At 49.3% G+C, this 25,349-nt stretch overlaps 2 protein-coding genes across 16 annotated transcripts in view; one reads left to right on the forward strand and one right to left on the reverse strand.

Moving 5' to 3' along the window:
- Kcnt1 (potassium sodium-activated channel subfamily T member 1) overlaps positions 1-4,922 on the forward strand; it is a 56,452-nt gene extending 51,530 nt beyond the window's left edge. For all 13 annotated transcript variants that reach the window (XR_012911803.1, XR_012911802.1, XR_012911800.1 and 10 more), the window contains 3 exons: positions 439-501; positions 3,608-3,695; positions 3,820-4,922. Coding sequence is in view for 7 of the 13 variants with exons in the window: in XM_075985446.1 (XP_075841561.1) it covers positions 439-501; positions 3,608-3,695; positions 3,820-3,940 (272 nt within the window). In the remaining 6 variants the exon portion in view is untranslated. The remainder of the gene's footprint in view (positions 1-438; positions 502-3,607; positions 3,696-3,819) is intronic.
- Positions 4,923-15,143: 10,221 nt separating this feature from the next.
- Camsap1 (calmodulin regulated spectrin associated protein 1) overlaps positions 15,144-25,349 on the reverse strand; it is a 68,477-nt gene continuing 58,271 nt past the window's right edge. For all 3 annotated transcript variants that reach the window (XM_075985449.1, XM_075985447.1, XM_075985450.1), the window contains 4 exons: positions 24,958-25,060; positions 23,333-23,448; positions 22,670-22,788; positions 15,144-18,275 (listed from right to left, as the gene is read on the reverse strand). In XM_075985449.1, the coding sequence (XP_075841564.1) occupies positions 17,973-18,275; positions 22,670-22,788; positions 23,333-23,448; positions 24,958-25,060 (641 nt within the window). In that variant the 3' untranslated portion in view covers positions 15,144-17,972. The remainder of the gene's footprint in view (positions 18,276-22,669; positions 22,789-23,332; positions 23,449-24,957; positions 25,061-25,349) is intronic.

Consider the following 25,349-nt stretch of genomic DNA (forward strand, 5'->3'; position numbering starts at 1 on the left):
TGTGGAACGTCCCTACAATGCCCTCGATCTAGTGATCCCCACTGTATCCCCGCCCAGGTAACCTGCCATTCCAGGGAACTAGCCACCAAGGCTAAGGGGATCCCTAGCATTCATGAACTATGGCAAGTACTAGAAGATACAAAGTCCAGCCCACATGACCAAGCTCAGAACTGGCACCTGCTCTGTGTGCCCCTTAGCCTCTGCAATGCACCCCCCACATGCCAGCGCTTGGCAGAGAAGGACCATATTCTCTTTGGCAATTGACTTGCTTCTGAGGTGGCTGGTGCTGGCCACCACTGTCCCGGCATGGACGGTGTCTGCGTGCAGTTGACCGCTGCCCTGCACCCATTCTGCTGTGCCAGCGTGCCCACCCCGCCACTGCTTGCTGACCTGTCTCTCTCTCTGTTTCTGTCTGTGCCTCTCCTATGTGTTCCATAGAGGACGTAGCAAATTTAACAGCCAGTGATGTGATGAATCGGGTAAACCTGGGATATTTGCAAGGTAATTCTGCTCCAGTGGATACCAGCCACCACATAGGGGACGTGCCAACCCTTTGCCACTTTGGCTGGGCCAGACAGTGACCAGGAGAGATGAGAGGGCTTTGTGTGTCCACGGTGGGTTCTCAGGCCTTCAATCTTCCTCCTTGGTTTGTTCTGGCTGAGGGTCATGGGAGCCCAGATGATGGTACCCACCCCGGCCCCAGGGCTTAACCTCAAATACTTTATCCAGCTCTGGTGTTAGAATGTGCCATGCCATCTAGCTTTGCCCTGACCAGACAGCAGGCCGTTCCAGCAACAGCTTGCCTCTCTGGCTAGTCCCACGAGATGCCCAAAGTCCCTATGTGTCTTAGTGAGCCTCCTGCCAGGCATGAGGATGAAAATTAGGATTGCACTCCGTGCTAAGGCATAGGCAGGCTTGGACTACCCAAGCCAGGTAGACTTGGGGCTTCAAGAGCAGGCTCTTTCTATCTGCTTGAGACAGAGCTGATCTAGTAGCCACTTCTCATCTGCGGGCTTTAATGCTGCGGAGTACAAGGAGCTACCCCACATGAGGCCAGAGCAAAGGCTAAGCCACTGCCTTTGGTGCCTCCCCTCCAATCAGGTTTTCTGGGAGCTTTAGCAGTGGCTGGGCCCAGGTAGATGTCGGTTTAACTGGGTCTGTATTTGTAAGGATGGCTGTGGGCAGCCACAGAGCAAAGTGTTGGCATCTCCTGGGCTTGTGGTTTTCCTCATCCTGCCACCCATGACAGCATTCATGGAAAGTGGGCCCTCTGCTGGCCACATGGTGACTTCCATGACCCAAGCATGCCCTGTACCCAGTTCCATCTGCTTCCTGTATGGCTCCTAGGCAAAGGCGGGCAGGTGAGAGCTTGGGCAGCTCCTGCAGAATCACAGGGTGCTCTTGGTGTTTACTGAGCATCACCTGTGTGCTTACTGGGGAAAATGTGCTGGAACTTGGCGACAGGGACTCATAGAACCCTGGCGCGGCATGGAGTGGTGTCGGAATGCGAGGCTGGAATGTCACAACCTGTTCATAAAGGGTAATGTCCAGTGTGGGATGTTGCCCAGGGGCTCAGTGCACACGGGGCAAGAGAAAGCACACAAGCCCTGAAGTTATTCTGGTTCTGAGATGAGCAAGCTAAGGCTCAGATTAGGAAAGCTTATGGGAAATGGATACAGATGCCCGGGGCTCAGGTAGGGAGGTGGGAGAAAGTGAGGGGAAGCAGAGATGTTGCAGAGGCCTGACTTGTTGAGAGTTTCCATTCCAGAAGTGCATTTAAGCTGGGCCTTGTCCCTGTCCCTACCTGCTGTCTACCTTTACCAAGCACGGGGATGCTAAAGCTACCTCGGGGCAGCTGGCTTGCTCTCCCAAGCTAAGCAGTTGGAGTCAGCACCACAAGACTGTCCACAGCCCCACCCTGGCATGATAGCCGGGATTTGGCACGGCTCTCTCAGCTCTGCACTACAGAAGCACAAAGCCAGGCCTCATCCTGCCCTCCCATAGGCCTTGCTAGTCTCAAAAATCCCCAGATCTGCCCCTGGCTGGAGGAGAATGGTAGCCCAGACCTCAGACCTAAAGAGGGAGGATCCAGTAGCTTCCTCTCGCAGCCAGGGCTTCTAGCCCCACCTGCGGGATGACTGTCTGGTGGCCCTGATAGACACATATCAGGGGCCATGGTCTGGAGTGAGCATGACCAAATCCCCCTGCTCCTGCTCACACCCTACTGCCCCTGCACTGCCCGCCCCAAAGCTGCATGAGAGACTTACTCCCAGAATAACACGCCTCCCACTTGGCTCCAAACATGAACCACACCATGGGGACCTTGACTGTAGGATTTGCGGGGGGGAGGGGCAAAGACTGATGCTCATGGGGCAGAACAGCACCCCATTTACAGAGAGCGGGCTACCAGGCTGTCCTACCCTGCAGAAGTAGACAGAGGTAAAAGCTCCATTGGAACTACCCCAGGTAAAGGTACACCCCCTTCGCAGAAGCATTCTGTGTCATATGCCTCATCTTGGGGCTGCATCTCTGGGAGCCAAAGCATGCCCTACCCTGGCCCAGGTGGCTACTTGGCAGCTTCCTCAATGTCACAGAGGACTAGGCTATGTCTAACATGACGAAGGATAGAGGACACTGGAAAGGGCTGGGCAGAAGATGCCCTGTCCCAGGTCACTCTCATTTTGTATGCCCTTGGAATCTAGAGGTACCTTTAAACATGAAGTGGGCAAACTGAGGCCAGCAAGCTCAAGGCCATTGCTAGCACTGTGTATGTGGCCATGGTGCCCTGCTGGTCAAGCACAGACATCAATGGTATAACTGGCTGCTGCTCCAGAACCATCCACATTCCTAGGGATCACAGTCCATCATCACCCTGGGGTCATTGCTGGTCTCTATCTCTGGAGAAGCAGCAGCATAGCCACAAACGGGAGGAAATGACCCTGTTCTCCAGTGAGTCCAAAGTATAGGGAGTAGATGTGGCCTGCCCAGTCCCGGGGACAGTGGTACCTGCAGAGCACTTCAGGAGGGTGACAGGAAGGCCTGCGCGGCTCCTGGAGGGCACGCAGGTATGAAGGTGTGGAGCAGATGGTGTGTACGTATAGGTGTTACATGGCTGTACATGGGGGTATTAGCGGTATGTGTCATATGTGCAGGTGATCAGTAGTGTTTATGGGTGCTCACAGGTATATGTGCAGGTGCATGTATGTAGGAGTATGCATAGGTGTTTGCAATGTGGGTGTGAATAGGTGTGAATAGGTATATACAAGTGTACTCAGTTATATGTGCAGGTGTGCACAGGTGCACTCTGGGATTGTACAGGTATGTGTGCAGGGGTGCTCGGTGCCTCTGTTCTGTCAGTACCCCCACTCCCCTCCTTCACTGGTGAGATGTCATCTAAGGTTGGTTGTCAGATGAGCAAGCAGCCTGGGACAGAGGGAGCCAGTGGCTGAGCCCTGCCCAGTGCAGGCAGGAGCAGAGGACAGGTATCAGGGAGGACCGGTCAGTATATGGCCAGAAAGGCTGTAGAACTACCTCCCCTGTGCTCCTTGGGGTCCAGCAGAGCTATTCTGGGTGGGGTTGGGTGATGCTTGGGCTATGTCCTTTACAGATGAGATGAACGACCATCACCAGAACACCCTCTCCTATGTACTCATCAACCCCCCACCAGACACGAGGCTGGAGCCCAATGACATTGTGTGAGTACAAGTTCTGTCCCTCCCAGCATCCGGCGTGGAGCTCCAGACCCCACAAATGGCACAGGCCTGGTGTGGCTGGCTACCTGGATTGTCATTCCAGACCCTTCCTTGGTGTTTTCTACAGGTACCTCATCCGCTCCGACCCCCTGGCCCATGTGGGCAGCAGCTCCCAGAGTCGGAAGAGCAGCTGCAGCAACAAGCTCTCATCCTGTAATCCTGAGACCCGGGATGAGACACAGCTCTGAGCAGCCACGAAGCCCATGTGGGGACAGACAGGCGGACACAGAGAGAGCATTGTCACACGCTGGCTTGGCCCAAGCAGGCTATGACTATACGATGGCTCCAAGACTTGTCCCCCAGGAAGGAAATTCTCTTGGGGGGCCAGTCATGAGACCACTGGACTACCCTTGAAACTGGCAGGAGGCACTTTTTAGCCTATTTTTACAAATATGTATGATTTGCATCTCTTTACAAAGCTGTACCACAACTCGTGACTTGGGTCTGGCCAAAGTAGGAGGCTAGCAGCAGAGAAGGAACTGAGCAGGGACTGGACACGACCCCAGGTCCCACCCTCCTGCATGGCTTCACTCAGTAATTTCTGGAGGGGCTCTGGGGTGCATGGGAGAAGGAAAGACCTGCAACTGGGGAGTCCCACATGGAACTGGGGAGACCCCTGCATGGAGGCCAGCTCTAGCCGCCCAACGTGCTATTCTGCATGGTTCTGAGACTATACCAGGGCCTATGGGCTGCCTCTCCCCAGAACCAGGCAAGGGGCCAGCAGTAACGGTGCCGTGCCTGCTCTTTAAGTGGAGGAGAACAGAGGGGCTTGTCAGGGGGCCCATCCTGAACCTGAGCTCTGCAGTTCCTGGCATGGGGTCAGGGAAGGGGCTGCTGGTGGGTCCTCAGAGTCCTGTGGTCGGCCATGGCTATGGAGGGAGCCCTGCAGCTGTGGCTATGGAGGTCAGATGATGTTTCCAGCTACCACACTGAGCTCCCCCAGCCACGGAGCTTGGGGACCCAGGACCTACAAATGATGCGTCCCCACGGACCATTTCACACACTCAAAGCGAAGTCTCGTCTCTAAACACCTGATCTGAGAAGCACAATAAGCTCTGGGCTCTGGGCATGTCTCAGGTCTCCAGGGATTGCTCCAGGCAGCTAACTTCAGTCTTGTTTGTGGTTTGTATGGTTGGAACTGGAACCTTCTATTAAAATGGATATATCCTGCAGGCATGCATGGAACAAGGTGACCCATCAAGGCTCCAGGACACGGGGTCTGGAAGACATCCGAGGCTCACCTGTTTTAGGGTTAGAATCGCCTCCTGTATTTCCCTCCCCAGACTTCAAAGACCAGCCCCGAACCTCTGGCCTGGCCAACATGGCCTTCTCAAAACAGTAATAAATCTTCTGTAGCTATGGGTGGCTGGGTCTGGGAAGCTGCCAGGGTGTGCATGAGTCAAGTCCAGAGGACCCTCTGGCTAGCTGGCAGTCAACCTCCCTCTGTGGTCCAGCATGCCCTGAAGGTAGAAACAGCTCACCTAAGGCCCCAGACTCCTGGAAATCCATCCTCACCCCACCCTGGGGAGGAAGGTGCCTTTGATGTCACTATGTAAACCTCTGCCATGTGCTTTTTGGGTGTCCTGAAAGGCTGAGGTGAAGGGATGACCAAAGGGCCAAGTTCTCCCAGGTGGAGCAGATGGACCCTCCAGTGGGTGGGCTCTAAAGGGCAAGGCAGTTACTATAACCTGCCTGATGATAGGGTGCCTAGACCAAGTCTTCACTGCCCATGGCCTGCCTGCAAACCCAGCCTTCCTACTCTTTGCCTGTCTGGGATCCACTTGCTCAGAAAGTATACATAAGCCCTGGTGAGGAGTACTGGAACAGTTCTTACAGTTAGCTGTCAGGACTCAGGGAGGTTGTTTGGGGGCCTAGGTGGAGAAGCAAGTAGTTTACCCTGGACTGGCGTGTCCAGAACTCACCTAGGGCCTATTGGTGGCCATCACTCTGTAGCAGGAGGGGTCTGACCCAGTACCCACATTCCATCTCCCTGCCCAGCCACCTGCCTGGCTGCTGAGCCCAGAGACACAGACTCTTACTGGTCTCCATCTAGATGGGGCTACAGCCTTCAAGCCTATGCTGGAAGAGCTGCCACCTCTGGGGCACCTTGGGGAAAGCCACCTGACCCATATTTGGGTCGGAGTGCTTACTCTCCTGTGCACCTGAAGCGTGGGAACACATTTCTAGTCTCTCGGTATGTGGGAGGGGGAGCGGGGGAGGGGTCCTCTTACCAGTACAGGCAGATACTTCAGCACAGCCTTTTGCTAGTTCCTAAAGATGCCAGGCCCTGGGACTGGCACTTGGGCCAGGAGGATATGTGTGCTGTGAGATATCTGATATCAGATACCAGCTCAATAAAAGCCACATGCACACCTGGAACCTTCCATAGCTTCCATTGCCTTCATAGCCAGGCCTGGAGGATACCCTGTCTTCATAGGATCCCTGTCCCCAGCCATCCTTGGACCCCATCGATTCTCCCAGCCCGCATACCCTGCTGGCCTTAAGCGCTCTCATGAAACACTTGTTCCAAGTGGAACAGGTCTGTCCCAGCCCAGAAGGAGCTAGAATTTAAACACTGCATCAGAACTTTCAAAGTATAGAGAATTAGCAAGAAGCCTTTCATGTTCCTTATTCCTAACTAATCTAACCAAACCTGTTCAGAACAGTTCCGAGTGCCTTGGGGGCTGCAGCCTGTGGTTTAGTGCTGAGGGGCATCAGGACTGGCAGCGTTCTGCGGTGAGGGGGTGGGAGCTGGGAGTCTGTGCAATGAGTGAGTGCTCGCGTGCTTGCTGCAGGCTCTAGGCCGTCTCGGTAGCAGCTATTTAAAGATGTGCAGTGGCGGGCAGAGGGGAGGATATGTAACTGCCTAAGCACTTAGGAAGGGCAGAGACGGAGACCAAGGCAAGCGATGAAACCATTGCACATTGTTTTGCATTGGGGGTGACACCAATCCAACTATACACCTGCCACAGAGACTGAGGGTGATTTCAGCTGGCCAATGACAAGACAAACTCATGGGAGACGGAAAGCAAACCTGAGACATAAAGGAAGCATGTTAGGACCCATCTCCCAGGTCCCTCTTACTCCACCCACACCGTGAGGCATCTCAAGACAGATTCCTGAGGGTGTGTGGCTTCCGTCTCCCTCTGCCAGTACACCCAGGCCATGCTCAGTCCCATCAGGTTTCCACCCCGCCCTTCTGACCCCTCATCCGACAGGCACCACGGAGACACATCTTAATGACCTCACAAAGGGGTTATTTTGTTTGAGACATGATTTTTGGGGGCTGAGGGGACAGGGCTGTGTAGCCCTGGCCATCCAGGAACTCACTCTGTAGACCAGGCTGGCCTTGAACTCATAGAGATCTGCCTCTCTTTGCCCCCTGAGTGCTGGGGCTAAAGGCGTGCACCACCATGCCCAGTGAGTCATGATCCTTACACTTGTTTATCTTCAGAGAATCTGTATTTTTCAACTACCTGGTCCAGTGAGAAAGGGTGGGAGGTTCTAGGGGCAGTGTTCTGGAAGGAGCTATGCAATGGCAGGTTGTGGGAACCCAACAGCACTACAGGTTGGGCTCACACCAAAGTCCAAGGCCTCAGCCCCCAGCCTCACCACATCACATAGGACCTGGAGTCTGGCCGGAAAGGGGGGGGGGCTCAATTAGAACCTCTGGAGTGGGAACAGCAGCCGTCTAGACTCAAAACAAACACCCTTGGGTGTTGGCCATACCCATCCTCGTCTCCTGTGACATCAGAAGTTTTGCAGTCCTGTGCTTGATGGTTCTAAGCAGAGCTTGCTTGTGCCCAGAGCAAACCCTCCAGCCTGGGCTTGTGTCTGCAGAACGGGGTGCCTGTCTTGTTCCCAAAGTAACTGCAGCTCACAGAGGGATCCCACAGTGTTCTAGCCTTGAGCTGGAGGTAACATCTGCCTATCTAGACAAAGAGCTTCCAGCCTGGCTCAGAGCCTTAGGGGGAGTCATTGTCCATGCCCATGGAGTTCTGCATGGGCAACTCTGCGTATCTCTAACAGATGCCTGCCAGGGTGGACAGTTTGTAACACAGCAAGCCCTACCCCCTATCCTTGTTCAGACCCTTTGCAACCAGACACATCCTAGTACCTCCCTGCTCTAAGGCCCTGCTTTTTCTCCAAGTGGGGAGCATCCAGTGCTACACATCTTACAAGGATGGACAGGGATGTCCGAAACCGCTGGCAGTGGTCCAGGAGACAGCAGGCACTGGGGCTACTGTCTATCCCCAGCCTCTGCCTGAGGCACATGGCCGCTAACTGGGATGCCAAACAGAGACATGGCCTTGTCTTTTGCATGGCTGAAGACACTCCTCCTTCGTGGGCTTGGGGATGCTCTCAAAGACTGTAGGACAGGTGAGTACTCCCCTCACCAGGAAAACTGAGGCACAGACCCATGTTAAGGGCTCAGAGCAGCAAGGCACAAGCCTGGACTTTGAAAGTAAACTTTTAGAAGCTCCATCATCCCACCAGGTTAGACTGTTGGGGTAGCAATACCCTTGGGTGGTCCTACACTGACTCTCCTTGAGGTTCCAAGTAAGCCACAAAGGACAGCCAGGCTAGGACAACCCTCTTTATCCCCTCCCCCCCAAAGCACCACCTCTGATCCCTGCTCTGCCCACCCTCCTGAGGTGGAGTCCTAGCAACCAAGAGAAGCCAAACTCCAGGCCTAGACAGGACCTGGACCAACATGATCAGCACATAGCATTGGCACAAGCAAATGGTGCAGGCCGCATTGCTGACTTACAGAGGCTGGCTTAGCAATTCTCAGGAGGCCCTAACTGGAGGCACTGCCATGTCTCCCTGCTAACACTTCAGCTGAAAAACATTTAGGTTTCCCAAGTTGTATGAGAAGATGGAATCTCACCCACTATGGCACAATGAAAACACAAAACAAGCCAGGTGTGGTGGCACGTACCTTTGATCCCAGGATTCAAGAAGCAGAGGCCAGCCTGATATACATAGCAAGAACCAGACCAGCTTGGGCTACATTAGACCCTGTAAAAGAAAAACGAAGTGGGGTGGGAAAGATGAAGGAGGGTTGCCTGAAGAGATGATCCAGTGGTTAAAAGCAGTTGCTGCTCTTCTAGAAGACACACCTGGCAGCTCACCACCACCTATAACTCCAGTTCCAGGAGATCCAATGCCTTCTTTGACCTCTGCAGGTATGTGCTGCAATCTACACATGCAGCAAACTTTCATATACATAAAACAAAAGCCCATAGAAGTCCTCACCGTAGCATATGCTGGCAGTAGAGCAAAGAGGCGGGGCAGTCTGAACTGCTAAGTTCTGCTTCTGCCTCTAGACACAGGATGTGCTTCAGCACTTTGACCCCGTGGGTCCCGTTACTCCAGTGTCCAGACATCAGATGAGGGCTGCCTTCCAGAAGCCCCTCAACTGAGGACTTGAAACTAGAGAATTCTGATTTCTGTTGGGACCACATCCTCCCAGATGGCTTGAACCTAGAGAATTCTGATTTCTGTTGGGACCACATCCCCCCAGATGGCTTGAACCTAGAGAATTCTGATTTCTGTTGCCCTCTGTAATTAGTAAATCCACTTCAATTACCGGCTTTTCCATCTTATCAGCCCCAGACCAGCTGGTAACTGGATCCGTCAACCTACTTCGTGATCCCTGTGTTACAGATGAACCGCAGTACATCAGGGCCATCGCCAACCCAGGTAGCAGTCAGCTCAGACCAAGCTCTCTGCCCCTGTAGGAACCAACATCTTTTCCATCACCTGCTCTGCCCACAACCACTGGGACCTCCCTGGTTGCTCACTATGTAGCCCAGGCTGCCTGTGAGTTTATAATCCTCCTGCCTTGGTCTCCAGAGTGCTTATGTTATGAAGTTGTTTCATATCTAACACATACTACTGTGCTCTCTGGGTAGTCTCCAGCATTTCATCATACAAAAATGGAGGAAAGCCAGGCATGGTGGCACAGCCTGTAATCCCAGCACTAGGAAGGCAGAGAAGGCTCTGTGAGTTTGAGGCCAGCCTTGTCTACAGAGTGAGTTCCAGAACAGTCAAAGATAAAAAAAGAAACTCTGTCTTGAAAAATCAAAAGAAAAAAAATGGGAGGAAAATCATGCGAGGTCAGCTCTGTCCAAGTAGAAGTCTTGCTGCGATGACATCTACCAAGGCAAAGTGTACCCCAGATTCCTGTGTTCAGGCCCTAAGCCCCAGAACTTTAGAATATGACTGGGTTTGGTGTAGGGGTTGAAAAAGGAGAACCAAAGAGACGTGGCCATTGGGGATCCAAGCCTATCTCACTGGTGTTCTTCTAAGTGGTCAGGACTGATAGAGGACACACGGTAGGTAGACTGTCTACAAGCTGAGAGAAGTAGCCATAGCAGCTAGCCCTGACACCCCTTCCTTACCTCAGGCCTCTAGCCTCCAGGAGTGTGCATGTGTGTGTGGGGGGGGGGTGCACATGAATGCAAGTGTTCACAGAAGCAGAGGTCAAATGCTCCTGGAGCTACGGTTAGAGAATTCGACTTTCTCTCAGCATAAACATTACAAAATGTCAGAAAACAGATCTAGCAATGTGTAGAAAGGATAGAGCTGGGCTCCTTCATGCCAGGGAAACAGGTTTGTCTAAACACCAGGAAAAACAGTACGAAGACTCACCATCATTTCAGTGGGATACAATGCATCCTATAAAACCCAACCTAATTCTGGCACACTAAGGAAGGGAACCTAAACAGGAAGACCCCAAAAGAACCAGGAGGATGTCCAGCATCTCTGCCAGACAGCTGTGGAAGAGTTGCAGCACAGTAAGGAGGTAGGAAGACAACCAAAACCCTAAACAAACAAAACAAACACAAAGGACATCATTCCTTTCCAGCAAATGCTAACAGTTCGAGTACATCTGAGAGTCGAGCAGAACTGCTCATGGCGAGGCGGACAGAAAAATAAGCTTTTGCATTTATATGCTGCCTGCATCAGATGCTGTCAGTGTGAGGCAGGAATTACAGACAGAAGCCCCCCAGCATTCCCGCAAGCACAGGGGGAGACGCCAGCCCTGCCAGGGCTCACCTGGAGGACCCAGGCACCGTCATCTTACAGCTTTCTAAAGAGCTTAACTAACCTCTGTGACCTCAATTCCTCTGCCTATATGGAGCATAACTTTCTGGGTGGGGGCCTCATACCTACCCACAGAACACGGGCCCAGAAGGAAGAGGAACAAAGTCACAGAGCAGCAAACATACAGACTCTTACACCATCCCCAGCACAAAGCCAACCCCAGGTGTATGACAGGCAAGAAACCAACAAGCCAAAACCAAGAAGGCTTAGGTTACTTTAAAAGTCTTCATGACCCTGCATGAGCAGAGAGGGGATTTTTCAACACTACTGATAAAAAGTTTATAATGTGATAATCTTAAGGATTATTTATCACAAGCAACATGAAAAGGGAAAAGCCAAATCAATTAGCAAAAGATAATGAAATAGGCAAAAACTTGCATAGACATCTTACAAGACAAAAAGTATAATCCAACAAATGAAGAGATGGAAATATGGCCAACTTCATGTGGTCAGAAATGCCCATCCAAATGGATGGAGCTAGAAAACATCACTTTGAGTGAGGTAACCCAGACACAGAAAGACAATTATCACGTGTACTCACTCATAAGTGGTTTTTAAACATAAAGCAAAGAAAGCCAGCATACAAATCACAATCCCAGAGAACCTAGACAACAATGAGGACCCTAAGAGAGACATACATAGATCGAATCTACATGGGAAGTAGAAAAAGACGAGATCTCCTGAGTAAATTGGGAACATGGAGACCTTGGAAGAGGGTTGAAGGGGAGGGGAGAGGCAGGGAAGGGAGCAGAGAAAAATGTAGAGCTCAATAAAAATCAATAAAATATATATATAAAAAAACAAAACAAAAAAACGCCCGTCAAGGCAAGAAAACAGTGTGTACCCCAAACAATAAACAAGACAGTTTGGGATGGCTCAGGGGTAACAGCATTGCTGTGCAAGCATGACGGCCTGAGTTTGATCCCCAGGGCCCTTATAAAGGTCACTCTGTAGACCAGGCTGGCCTTGAACTCACAGAGATCCACTTGCCTCTGCTTCCTGAGTGCTGGGATTAAAGTTGTGTGCCACCACCACCCAGCTTACACAATACATTTTTTAAGTGTTTTAAATACGACAGACCAAGTCCGATGGTGCATGCCTTTAACCCCAGCACATAAAAGGTAGGTCAGTTCATTTAAAGTCATCTGGTGCACACAGTGAGTTTCAGGGTCAGGCAGGGTTGACAGTGAGACCTTATCTAAGTTTCTAGAAAGCCACAGCTTAACTTGTCTGCTGTGCACACAATGGAAGGCTCCAGCCTCTGTTCTCTGAAGAACTCCTTTGAGGAAGAAAGGAGTGAAAAGGGGCCAAAGAAACTGCAATCTCACAGAGGAGCGTTCAGTCTGGCTGAACAGATAACTCAGGTTGCTCCAAAGTCTGGCCCCTCCAGGACTCCCATGAGCCCACTGTGGGCCAGCACCAGACTAACTAGGCCCAGAGGCCCATGCAGCAGGGGCAGGGCTTGTGGGGCCCTCCTGTGAAATCCTCCAGACTTTTCTCATCAGGAAGTCAGAGGCCAATGGCTCCTCCCTTCCTGCTTCCCCAGGTGGTCGGAGATGTCTCCTCTCTACTATAAAACCTGAATGATGGCACATCAGGCCTCAAAGTCTACTGCTTGTTTTATGTGCTGGCTACTTTTCCCTCTTAGGGGCAGGAAGCCTCAAGCCTCACAGGCATCTCCTCCTGGGGTAGCAGCCACTCTTTACCTCCATCCTACCTATAGGCAAAAGGGTTGGCTGTGAAGCGCCAACTTGGTGCTGGTGCGTAGTGGCATGCTCACGTGGCATCCTGGGTAGCACCAGAGACAGTCCAAGAAAGAATGCCAAGCACCTGGCAGCACTCAAGAAGGCGGAGATGCTCTGGCTTGTGCCTGTTGAATACCTTCAATGAATGTCATTTCTTAAAGTAAACCCAAGGGGCTGGTGAGATGGCCAAGAGCTTGCTGCTCTTCCAAAGGACCCAAGTTTGGTTCCCAACACTCATGTCAGGTAGCTCACAACATCCTGGAAACTGGGCTTATTATTCAATCCTTGCAGCTACGATCTAGGGCAGGGAAAACCACTCCAAAGTGGGCCGGGATGGCATCAACACCACCTGGTTCAAGAGGCCTCTCATTTGCCCCCAGATACCCAGAGACGGAGGCCCTATCTACTTCTGTAGCTCTAGGCAAAGTATGCCAGGACCATGAACAGGACTGCAGCTGTGGGGAAGGAGGCAGACAGCTGTGTGGGAGTTTGGGTAGAGGGACGACTATCAGCCCGCTAGTACCCCTGGGAGCACTGCAGGCAGACTGTCAGTCTCACAGAGCAGACCTATCACCCCAGAGAACCTGGGTCCATGTCCACCCCCACAGCAGGTCCACAGATAACATCAGCAAAGTGACTGCTCTCTCTGATTTCACTGTCCCAGCATGCCTGCATATGAAGTTGCTAAGGGCATGATCCCTGCTCTCCCAGGACCTACAGCCTTCCTGAAGGACTCCTGTACTCAGGTACCGAGGCAAGCAGCTGCTTCCTGGAGTTCACCCGACACAAGTTTAGCTACCTTTTATTGACCATCCACTCATGACTGACAAGTGACAAAGAGAGATGTCCCCGTACCCAGTGGTCATCAACCAGCTCAACAGGGACTCCTGGAGCTTTAAAGCATAAACAACCCCAGAGCAATAGCAAACGGCACCTTCATCTGACGCAATACCTAGCACCACAAGTCCAAGAGTAGGGACAGGACCCACTGTTACCCAGCAGGGGCTACGTCCTCCCAGAGCACTGTTCCTGCCAGGGTCTGCCCTCCAGGGACAAGAAACAGGAAACAGGCATACTTGTGAGCCAATCACTTGACTTGAAGAAGCACACAGAAATATGACTTAAATGCCATCGTGAAACAGCAGCACCACAAGTTTTTATTCCAAGCTCAACACTGTGGCAATGGCAGGGGGAGGAGGGAAGGGGAGGGGTTACTGGTGTGAGTGGGCCGGTAGGTAGGCACTGAAGCCTGCCACAACCTTTACTACTGAATATAGCCCAAGAGTAAGGTACACAGGAGTGACGAAGATGATTACAGCGAGCACCTCGTGAGAATGCACACGGCACTGCCAGGGTGTTCCATTCCCTTTAGGAAGGTCTACCTTGGACTACAGGCCCAGAATAGCAACTAAAACCAAGTTGTCTTTTGGAAACAATAGCTGTGTCAGTTCAACTGAAAATAACCACAAAGACACACAAGCTCTAGATCGCAGAGCTTGGCTGTTCCCTGATCCCCACAAATCAAGCACAGGGCCACCCTCTCAGGCCTCCCAGCTTTGTGGCCTTCTAGAACTATTGGCAGTGGCTGCACAGGAGTCCCACAGGCCCATATAATCAAACATGTAAGAAACCGCCACAAACCTAAGGGATTGTTCTCCTGCCTGTGGCATGATTGTTTCTCTCTATACCAGAAAACAAGACAGGATCATTTCCAGCAAGGACACAAACCTGGGATACCATGGATCTTGTCTTGGTGTAGGGACAGGTACCCTACTCTCTGAAGCTTACGTGTGAACACCAGCCAGGACCTTACCTCAGGCAACAGATTTCAGACCAAGGCTGGTGTGGGTTTCCCTTCTCACGGAAGGTGCTACCAGACTGCAGCTAGGTCTGGACTACCCACCTTAACTGGAGAGACACTACTCTGATGTGAACCACTCGTGGAGTGCAGCCTGGGCTCAGATACTCATCCCCATCACTCAGGTTTGGCTATGGTACCTCCTTATTACTCAGGGAATGATGGGAAAAGCAAACACTATTCAGAGACCTCGGATGGGTGACTGCCTTGCCAAATCTTTCCAGGTCAAACCCCTGGCAAACAGTGTGAGGGCTGAGGGGCGAAGGGAGGAACCTATCATCATACACTAAGGTCCATGAAGGAGCCCAAGTTTGTCAGGGACACTTTGGTCACAGCTCTGAAATCCCTAACTCTGCCCATAGCACGGGCCTGCGGATGGGACACACAATGACACAGGGAACACCTTTCACAGTTTTGTAGGTTGTCATAGGGCTGCCAACACAAACCTAGGAATACCTGGGAGGAGACAATCCCCATTGAGGAACTGCCTCCATCAGGCTGGCCTAGGGATGTCTGTGTGGCATTTTCTTGATTGGTAAAGGCAGCAGAGTGAGCGGGGGGTGGGGGGGGTGGGGGGGGAGATGAAGTGGCATTACCCCACTGTCTCCGCTTCAGTTGGTGTCCCCCAGTGGTGAACTGTAATCTGCAAGCCAAACAAACCCTTTCTTTCCCAAGTTGATTTGGTTGTGGTTTTTATTGATCATGGTTTTTGATTTATCACAGCAACACAAAGCATAGAACACCAACGACAACAGATAGCAGAAACGCCCTCAAGAATTGCACCTCAGACACCAGGAAAGACCCCACGCCCGCAAGGTACAAGCTTATTGCAAAGAAATCAGTGAGAAATAAGAGGGTGCTGGGCATGACTGCTTCCCAGCTAGGGCTGGTGACTTGGCCACAGCCACAACACTGGAGACAGCATTAGCTTTCCACACGTGGCACTGAACATAGGTATCCAACCATAAAATGAGACCACAGACAGGCTCAAGTCTCCAAGACCAAAACCATTTCACTAAAACCAGAATCAACCAAAATCAATCTGCAAAGGTTTACCCAAGTCAACTAACTTTTAACAGAAAAAATTATTTTAATACTTTCTTGTTCAAAATAACAATCATAGTTTCAAACAATCTAGAAGTAAATTTTATGTTATTGTTTAATATTGCCTAAAGAAATCTGGGCCTGAAAAATCTAACTAGAGATTGCACTGCAGGAATGCATTGCAGGAATATACTTAGATCATCAGGTCAAAAGGTCACACTAAAAATAATATCTTTGGCATGCATACACACATTCACATGTGTGTACACAGGCCATGTGCACATACTCCCATATCCACATATAGGTACACCCCATGTCTACACACACGTGCCTGCAGATGCTTGTGTGCACACATGGACACCTGCACAGGTCCCCTCACTCACCATGTGTCTGCACATCTACTTCTGAGCTTTTTTTAAATACCACCCATCCTGTGCTCCTTGGGATCCACGAGTCATCATGCACTGAATCACTCGACACCTCCTGCATGAAGTCCCAGCAGGAACCAGTACAACACCTGGTCTTCATGATGCTGGAGGCCTGAGAGGCAATGTGAGATGAGCAGCCTTCCCAGCACAGTTGGTGAAGGCACGGTAGGCACCCACACACTGGAGGACTCAGAAAGCAGTGCGTGTAAGCAGAGCCTGCTGCAGCCAGAAGGCCTCAGATCCCCACCACAGCCTTGTACCTGAAACATCCTAATAAAACCCACTGTTGTGCCATGGTGTACAGAAGGCAGGGGTGCATCTTAGCTGTCACGCCACATGGTCTAGAGAACTGCTGCCTGACACCTAAGGTGCTGTACTTCTCGTCCAAACTCTGCGTTCTGAGACGGTCTCCAGGCAGGCCATGCTGCCCCATCACAGCACAAGCTGCATAGATATGCAGCTTCCTGCCTCTACAATGGATCTTCCAGTGCTTCATGAAAAATAATCAAATTCCAAGGCAACACAAAAGTCATGTGCAGCCCTGGAGGCCAGGACCTGGATACACTATCAGCAGAAGGAGTCGTGACAACCACACACATGGTTAACAGAAAGCCAGCTTATTACTTTATTACATTTCAGTGCTTTCTTAAAATAAATATAACATCAAGTGCACAGTGAGAAATGAAGACACACAGGGGACAGCTGGTGACAGGCGGCCAGACTTTAATGCTCGTACAACACGATGCCACCCCGACTGGATGAAGAGGAAGATGACAACCTCACCTCCTCTGGTTTCTGTCCCAGGCTCCTTTCCTGTCTGCCTGGGTGGCCAACACTTGTCTAACTTTCCTCCATTACCTTCGCTTCCCTCCTGCAGTTCAGATTCAAGTAACACTCTCAAAAAGAAATGTGCAAAACTAAACGTGGCTCCAGGGTCTTCTCACAACTGATCCATCGCTGGGCACCTCTGCTCCCCAGGAATGTCTGTTCTGACGAAGTCACCACAGGGACCCGGGGAAAAGGACCCGAAGCAGCTACACCATTCTGAAATAACTGCAAATAACCAAGTTTTTAAAGAGGCAACAAAGAAGAATTACCAACCTCACCTGAGACTGCACACCCGGCTGAGTATGTGCTCCTCCAGAAGCAAGAACTATGGTAGGCAAGCCAGGACATGACAGCACCACAAAGGAGCCGGCGGCCAAAGGGGGAGAGTACACTACTATACCAAAATCTGCCTTTATTAAAGTGAACAAATAAGCACATTCCCAGACCTAACCAGTGGTGGTTGAAGCTGGCTAAGGCTGCCTGCTTCCAATGAGGCCAGCATCAGCTAGCAGTACCCCACAACCCTCCCAACTGTGTGGCAGAAATAATCACTCCAAATATGTAAACGTCATTTTAGCAGAAGACAAACTTTGCTGATTTCAGTGCTTTTAGTGAACTGATATTTTCAGTAAACTTTTTCTGAGCAGCAAGGAACAGGATTTTTTTTTTTTCAGAAATCTTAGAACTGGATATAAAGGTTGGCAGTAGACACAGTCAATAAATATCATACAATTTCTAAAATGAAAAAGATTTCCCATACGAACTCCTTTTATGAAGACATTCAAACACCCTGACCCGAGAACAAGCCTCGGCCCTATAATCACGCACGATTACAGCTGGCCAACATGGGGCATCAGGCAATGTGCAAAGGGGTGGGTGAAGGGAGGCCAGAGAGCAGATCACATTTAACTTATCCTGAAGAACTTCAAGTGAGGGTTCACAGCCCAGGACCTCACTCCACGATGTCCCTTATTCTGGGGATCTCGGCGGTCAGCAGGGCGACAGCAGCTGTGCCCATGAAAAACAGCACTCACTCCTGTATTCTCCGTGCCCAGCGTCCATGTGTGCAGGGGTGAGAGGATCTTCTCTGTTCTGTAGGAACCTCTGTAAACACTGTCTGTGGCTCCTCACATTTCGTACCGAATGAATGAAGATAATAAATAAGAATCCCGTCAGCACATCCTCTCAGTCCTGGTTGCCATGGTCACTTACGAGTCTGGGTCTTCTTTGGCACTGTGGGCCGCTTGGGCTGCCACAAGTGGTTATGGATTGTGAGTGCATCCACGCTGACGGACATGGTCTTGGCTGGGATCAGGTTAAACTGCTTTCGGTCTGAGCTGTATTTATACAGTTTGTCAATCATCTTCTTGGTGATACTCTTTGGCCCTGTGCCAGTGAGTTTGTAGATTTCTTCAGTGTCGGGTTGGTAGCAGTACAGCGCCCTGAACTGGCACCCCGCATCTCGAAACAGAATGATGTAATGGTTGGCATCACATTTCTCCAGCTCCTGGGGAATGGGAGGAGAGGGAAACACAGAATGACATCCCAGGTCACCATAACTGCCTAATGGGAGGTATTATTTCAAGGCAGTAAGTATCTAATAGCACCTATTTCTAAAAAAAAGTGTGGTGGCACATGCCTTTAATCCCAGCACTCAGGAAGCAGAGGCAGACAGAGCACTCCAAATTCAAGGCCAGCCTGGTCTACAGAATGAGTTCTAGGACAGTCAGGGTTACACAGAGAAACCATGTCTCAAACAAACAAACAAACAAACAAACAAAAGAGCTCTATAAAAACAAACAAACAAACAACAAAAAACCCTTAAGACATCAAAGAAGAAACATAAAAATAACAGAGATGAAAGCCCTTCTTTGCTCCTGGATTGGCGGTAGGATTAACACTGTGAGAGTGGCCATCCTACCAAAAACAGATTCAATGCAATTCCAATCAACACTCCAGTGACACTTTCCACAGAAATAGAAAACATAATTACTGTGGGATAATGCTCTTGTACACTGTAAATATTTGTCACTCATATTAGTTTAATAAAATGCTGATTGGCCAGTAGCCAGGCAGGAAGTATAGGTGAGTGACCAGACTAGGAGAATTCTGGGAAGAGGAAAGGCAGAGACAAAGTCACCAGACACAAAGGAAGTATGATAAAAAATGCCTCACTCATAAAAGGTACCAAGCCATGTGGCTAAACATAGACAAGAATTATGGGTTAATTTAAGTTAACGAGCTAGTTAATAATAAGCATGAGCTAAGAGGCCAAACAGTTTATAATTAATATAAGCCTCTGTGTGTTTCTTTGAGACTGAACAGCTGAGGGACCAGGCAAGACAGAAACTTCCATCTACAAATAATCTTAAAATTCATATGGAAGTACCAAAGACCCTAGATAAAAAAGCAATCCTGAATAAAAAAAGAAGGTACCTTATATCTGACTTCAAAGCACTTCAAAACACGTGGTATGGTAAACACCAAGATAGACAAAGACCATCAGAGAAGAGAAGAAGCAAATATAAGGCTACACAGCTACAACCATGTGCTGTTCTAATAAAAAAAATAATGTGTATGAGTGTTTTGTTTGTATACATGTACGCATGTGTACCATATGTATGTCTGGTATCCAAGGAGTATTGGGTCCCTGGGAATCAGAGTTACAGATGGTTGAAAGCTATCATGTAGGTGCAGGGAACTGAACTCAGGTTCTCTATAAGAACAAAAAAGTGCTCTTAACTTCTGACCCATCTCCCCAGTCTTTAATTAAGAAGAAAAAAAAAAGTAAAGACATACAGCAAAGCCTTACTGAAACCCACTAATTTGTATGTTAATTAGAAAACACGACTTTTGTTTTAAAGGAGTAGAGGTACCATGCATGCGTGGACAATGTTGCTCCCAAAAACACATGCATTATTAAACAAACAAAAAATCTGTGCCAGGCATGGAATACTTCCTTACAAGTATATGATCAAGGGTCCCAAAGACCTCAAAACACAGCCTGTTGCCATTGTCCTGGTTGCCTACTATAACTAGACAATAAGACCTTAACTGCTGACGACACAACATACTTTGATTGCATGGAAATAAAGCAATAAACAGAAATAAATAAACTGAAATAAAGAAAACTTCCTCCCTGCTGGATAGCTTTCATTGTGCTAGGAGATGCTACTGGTCATTGGGGAAGAAAAGACCTTAATGGTCTTACTCAGTGCTGGAACTGGATGCTTTAATACCAACCTACAGGGCAAGATGTGCCCACTGATGGAACAGTGGCAAGACTATTAGGGGAGCAACCAAATATTTTCTGATAGATCAAGATCAAGCCAGTCAACATTCCAGCATGAATAGAAAGGAACTCACAAGACTCAACTTCTAGCTAAGGCGCTATCAGTCAGTGATGACAGCTGGAATATAGTCATTTTCCTTTACGGGTGTAGCCACTGAAGGTTGCTCGTGCTCTAGTGATGGCACCATGGCCATGCACACATGGAAAACACTGATTAGACTCAGTGGGATATTCAAAGAAGAGGGAGAAGGAAGAGGTGGAATTGGGATGAAATGTGGGGTGAGAAGTGGTATAATCAAAATACACTGTATGAAATTCTCAAAGAAAATATTTTAAGATTATATATAAAAAGAGACAAGAAGAGAGGAGAAGGGAGAAGGAGAAAGGGGGAATGCAAAAGAGATAGAGGGGTGGGTGGTGGGAGAAAACAAATTCTTCCAGGGGTACCAATTTTACTACTAAAAACAAGCAAATGAGGAAGAGGGCTTGGTAGTAAATACTAAAACACAATTTCTGATGAAAGACAGAACACTGTTTTGTATTTTTCTGGTACCCCAAGGTCAGCAACACATTCATAAACCCCCCTCAAATATGGGGCCACTTGCTTTCATAGCTTTCTCTTACAAGAATTCCATTCCTGCCAAGTTAAGGAACCATACTAGAACTCATCCCTAATTTTCAGGTGTCTACAGCCAGAGACCCTGGGTATGCATCTTGCTCAAGGTCAGCTTACGGTTCAGAGAACTCTACCATTCCCCCTCCACTAACTGTGCCCTGAGCCAGCATAGCACCTGCTCTGTTACAGGCAGGACCCAAAGTCACTCCTAACTCAGGTGTCATCTGCTCCCTATGAAATCAGGTCGCTCTCCAGGCTCTGCCCTCTAAAGGTAGGCAGAAGCTCCCTCCAGAGGCCCTGCTCCTCATTCATCTGCTCTCTGACCCTCTGAGGGGTCAATCAGTTCTTGTCTTCCTTTGCTCATATCCATACCATCATTTTACTCAGGGTTAAGCCAGTCTTGGTCTTGCTTTGACTCACAGAGGCCCAGCAGATCCTGAACCCAGAGTCCCTCTCTCACCTGCCCTTGAACTGCACACCCTGTCTTTCCTGCAACTGCTGTTCTGAAGACCTATGGGCTCAACCTCTGGGCACTGTGCCTAGGGAAGCTCTACCCAGGCCCTGCTGCTGCTGCTGTACTTTTTCCATTACTTTGCTTGCTGTCTGAAACCCAAACGCTGTGAATCCAAGTCTGATGGAATCAGATGTCCACACTCACCTCTCAAGCCTGGCTTTCTTCTTGCATGACCCACAAAGCCAATATGGATTCCACCACCCTAGATAGTAGCCCACTCGATGTACCTGTCCTCCCTGGTCACTGCACACTGTTCGCCAATATCACTCTGTAAGCACTCACTGTGCAGATGTGGGCCTCCCTCCTCACCACCCAGACTGAAAGCTCCCAAATGGAAAGCATGTCAAACCCTGACTCCGATCCGCACTTTTTCATTGCCTTCTGCACCCTTACATTTGGTAATGCTACTACCTTTCCTTGTTCTTTTGAGACAAAGTCTTATACTACAATCAGGCTAACCTCAAACTCACAGTAATCCTCCTGCCTCAGCCTCTAAGTGCTGAGATTATAGACATGAGCTACTATACCCAAACCTAGAAGGGAAGGTGACAACACAGTAAAGACAAGCCATATTTCACCTGACACATCTTTTACGCTCTTGGTGACTCAGGTGCCCAAAGTGCTTCCAAGGCCTGCCCTTCTCTCTAATGCCTGTCTCCAACCATGGGCACTCACTAGCAGGACAGCAGGGTCACCTGCTTCCTTTCTGTCTCAAGTACACCAAACTATTTATACTTGCTCTTCACTTAAAAACACCTGATCTACTCTTGGGGGAGAATGTGCTTGACAGCAGGGTACTTGTGTATATGCCAGCATAAAGCTCTGGGTTCCACTGCTACACCACCACCACCAAAACCCTGCCACAAACAACATATCCATATATTCCCCCACAGGAATGTGTACCATCAGACCAGTGTCCTGGCCCTCTCAGAGCCCACATACCATGGAGACCACAAACAAAAGTGTCTTCTTCCCCAGCTAGAAAGCCTTATGTTTAGCTTTGTCCCACATAAAACCATTAACTGAGCCGGGCGGTGGTGGCGCACGCCTTTAATCCCAGCACTCGGGAGGCAGAGGCAGGCGAATCTCTGTGAGTTCGAGACCAGCCTGGTCTAGAAGAGCTAGTTCCAGGACAGGCTCCAAAACCCCAGTGAAACCCTGTCTCAAAAAAAAACAAAAAAAAAAACCCAACCATTAACTGAATTTTTAATGTAGCAAAGCTCCATCTTTCTCCACCTTTCAAAATTCCGTCTTCTGTGAGGCCCCCAAGCCTGGTCCCTATAAGAACTCTGTGTTTAGGCCTCAGGACACATCCTCTACTCCCTGGTAATCAGGAGAAAAAGACTCCATGGCTATTCAGTAACAGGGTAGCTTAAAATAAGAGAAAGAGAACACAGCTCTCTGAGCAAACACCAAGGGCTAATAGAATTGTAATCTATACGCACCTTTTATTCTAAATAAAAGAAATTTAACACTTGCCTCCAATATTGAATTCTTGTGAGGTTCATTCACTTTTCCAGCCAGACAGCAGTGAGAGATGGCATTGTGAATAATTGGTTTGTTTGATTTACTACTGGGCTCCTTAAAGAGTTTAGGACCTAAGGAAACCAAATCAAAATTTGCAAAATTAATAACAAAGGTCAAACACACACAAAAGGGCAACACTTTTCTCAGCAGAAAAATACAGAAAGCTTCAATCATGGACAGTTATGATTTTTGAAAACAGATCATAAAGACCTCTTCAAATCTACTCAAAAGAATTTGCAATTATAAATTTAAAAAAAAAGAGGCAGATTAAAGTAACTGTAGCTACTCTCTGGCTTGAGTCTTTTTATTATATAAATTACAAACCCAAAAACCTGAAAACCTAAGGTTCCAAGTGCCCAGGATGTGTGATCCTGCTTTAGCTCTCTCCTAAAAAGTAGTAGGGACTTGGCATTATTTACTGCCCATGAGACAAATGTGAGGACAGGTCAGGGCCTCCCTGCTATAGATACCTGGCATTTAGATACAGCTCTGACACTGGATAAATACTTAATTTCAAAAAATACCTTTTGGTCAAAATAAAGATGTATTTTAAGGAGTGTTATACTTGGGTGCCCCTGTGCCCAATATACTCTAAAGAGGGTGTGTGGCTGTTACCTGTGTACTCGGCCACAGAGGCCAAAGAAGAAGCTGCCGATGCAGTTTCCCAGTCTCGGTCTGTGCTCCTACTGGGGTTGCGGCTCAGGATGGGTAAGGCTTCCAGTGATTCAACTCTGCAGGTAGAAAATGACAAGATGTTCTAGCTGTACCATGCTCTTCTACTACCATGGCCACCTGTACCACCAAGGCAAGAAGCATGCCCACTGCTGCAACAGGGCCTTCCTGTGAAGGTGGAGGACCTGCTAAGATTTTATTAGCTATTTCTAGAGGGCGCCACCAGAGAGTGCAGGGAGTGATGATGCAGGCTCAAGAACAGAGGACAAAGCACAAGTGACTAACAGCTGTCAAATAAGTGATGAGACCCAGGGAAGGAGGGAGCACAGTGGGGAGCACAGTAGGGAGCACTGTGGGGCTAGTCTGAAAACTCATGCCTCAGATACTCTCTGATTCCTGGCAGGTCTGGGCTACACATGCAGAGATGCTATATCAAACAGTAAATACCAACACTGAAGACTGAGAAAACTGCTTAAAGGTAGGCTGATGTTCTCTCGGCACGGCACGCTGACAGGACTGAGAGTAGAATTAAGCTGGGTAACCAACTTCCAGAAAAAAACTAAAGCACTATTCAAGATTCTCCAGGAGTCCTCCACAAATTCTGGGCTACAAAAAGCCACTAGACACTAAGGAGGCAGGAAAATGCCTCTTCACAGACAGCATTCACAGATGCCAATATATGATATCATTCATGTGAACCCTGGCCACAACAAGAAGTCAGAAACATGCAGGGATTCTTAAACCTGCAGTAAAAATGCACTGATGTCTGGACAGGCACCCACAGCACCTGTAAAATTACTTTGTAACGCAAAGGGGACGGTTCAACAGCTTGTGGAAAACAAAATACCACTTTTTTAAAAACTTTTGTTCCCCCCCCCCCAAGACAGGGTTTCTCTGTGTAGCTTTGGAGCCTGTTCTGTTCTGGAACTCACTCTGTAGACCAGGCTGGCCTCAAACACACAGAGATCCGCCTGCCTCTGCCTCCCAAGTGCTGGGATTAAAGGTGTGCACCACCACGGCATGGCTGGAAACACCACTTTTAATGATCCAAATATCCCAAAAGCATTGGGTCCTGCCTGCCTACAACCTGAGAAAGATATTCACACTTCAGTTGAGACCATGTGACTCCATTGGGGGGGATGGACGAGGAGGCTGCAAAACTGTCAAGATCAGAAGAAATGGTGGACAGTCCTGAATTAACCAGATCCAGGCTGGTGTTAGTTATGGGGGACAGATGACAGAGGACTAGACAGATTGGGATCAGAAAAAATGATGATTTGACAAGTACGATGGTATGAGATACACAATGAAGTATGTGGGTGATGGGGCTGGGTGTCACCCACTTACTCCTGTGCAACAACAAGTGCACACCTCACAGAGATGCCAAGGGGAAAGAATGAGGGGGGATGTGACAGAAGCTGCCAAGTCCTAGTGGGGAGGTAGATTTGATTTCTTCCTAAACACTGTGGAATTGGTTACAAAACATCTCTCCTTCAGCTTAAATCTGGAGGGTTCTCTCTTTCTCTTGGCTAGAGCACTGAGATACCATAGCTGCTTGGCCTCCTTACCGGTGAGAAGGTGTGCCCCCTGAATGAACACTCTCAGGTTCTGTTGTTGCTGCAGATGCCAAGGACAGGCTGGAGCCAGAGTGTGTGCGACTCAAGTTATCAGCTGCAGGGACAAGAAAGTGGCAGACTGTGAAGACCTTTACCAGGCCCATCCCTGCTGCCATAACTCACTGTGGCACGGAGCTTCCCTCTGCAAACCCAGCCAACTCTCTGGCCCAAACCCTGGATGCCCCTAGCTATCTCAAAGCATCACATTTGGTCTCAACTTCTTAAGCCTGTTTGAAGGGATAATCCCCCATTACCCTGCCCGCCTCACTCAGGTCTTGAGAAATTACAAGGAGATAAAGAAGCCGAGCACTAAACAGCAAATGCAGCGTGGGTGCTGGATGAGG

Source organism: Microtus pennsylvanicus, chromosome 9 (assembly GCF_037038515.1).
Source record: "Microtus pennsylvanicus isolate mMicPen1 chromosome 9, mMicPen1.hap1, whole genome shotgun sequence".
Classification (NCBI taxonomy): Eukaryota; Metazoa; Chordata; class Mammalia; order Rodentia; family Cricetidae; genus Microtus; species Microtus pennsylvanicus.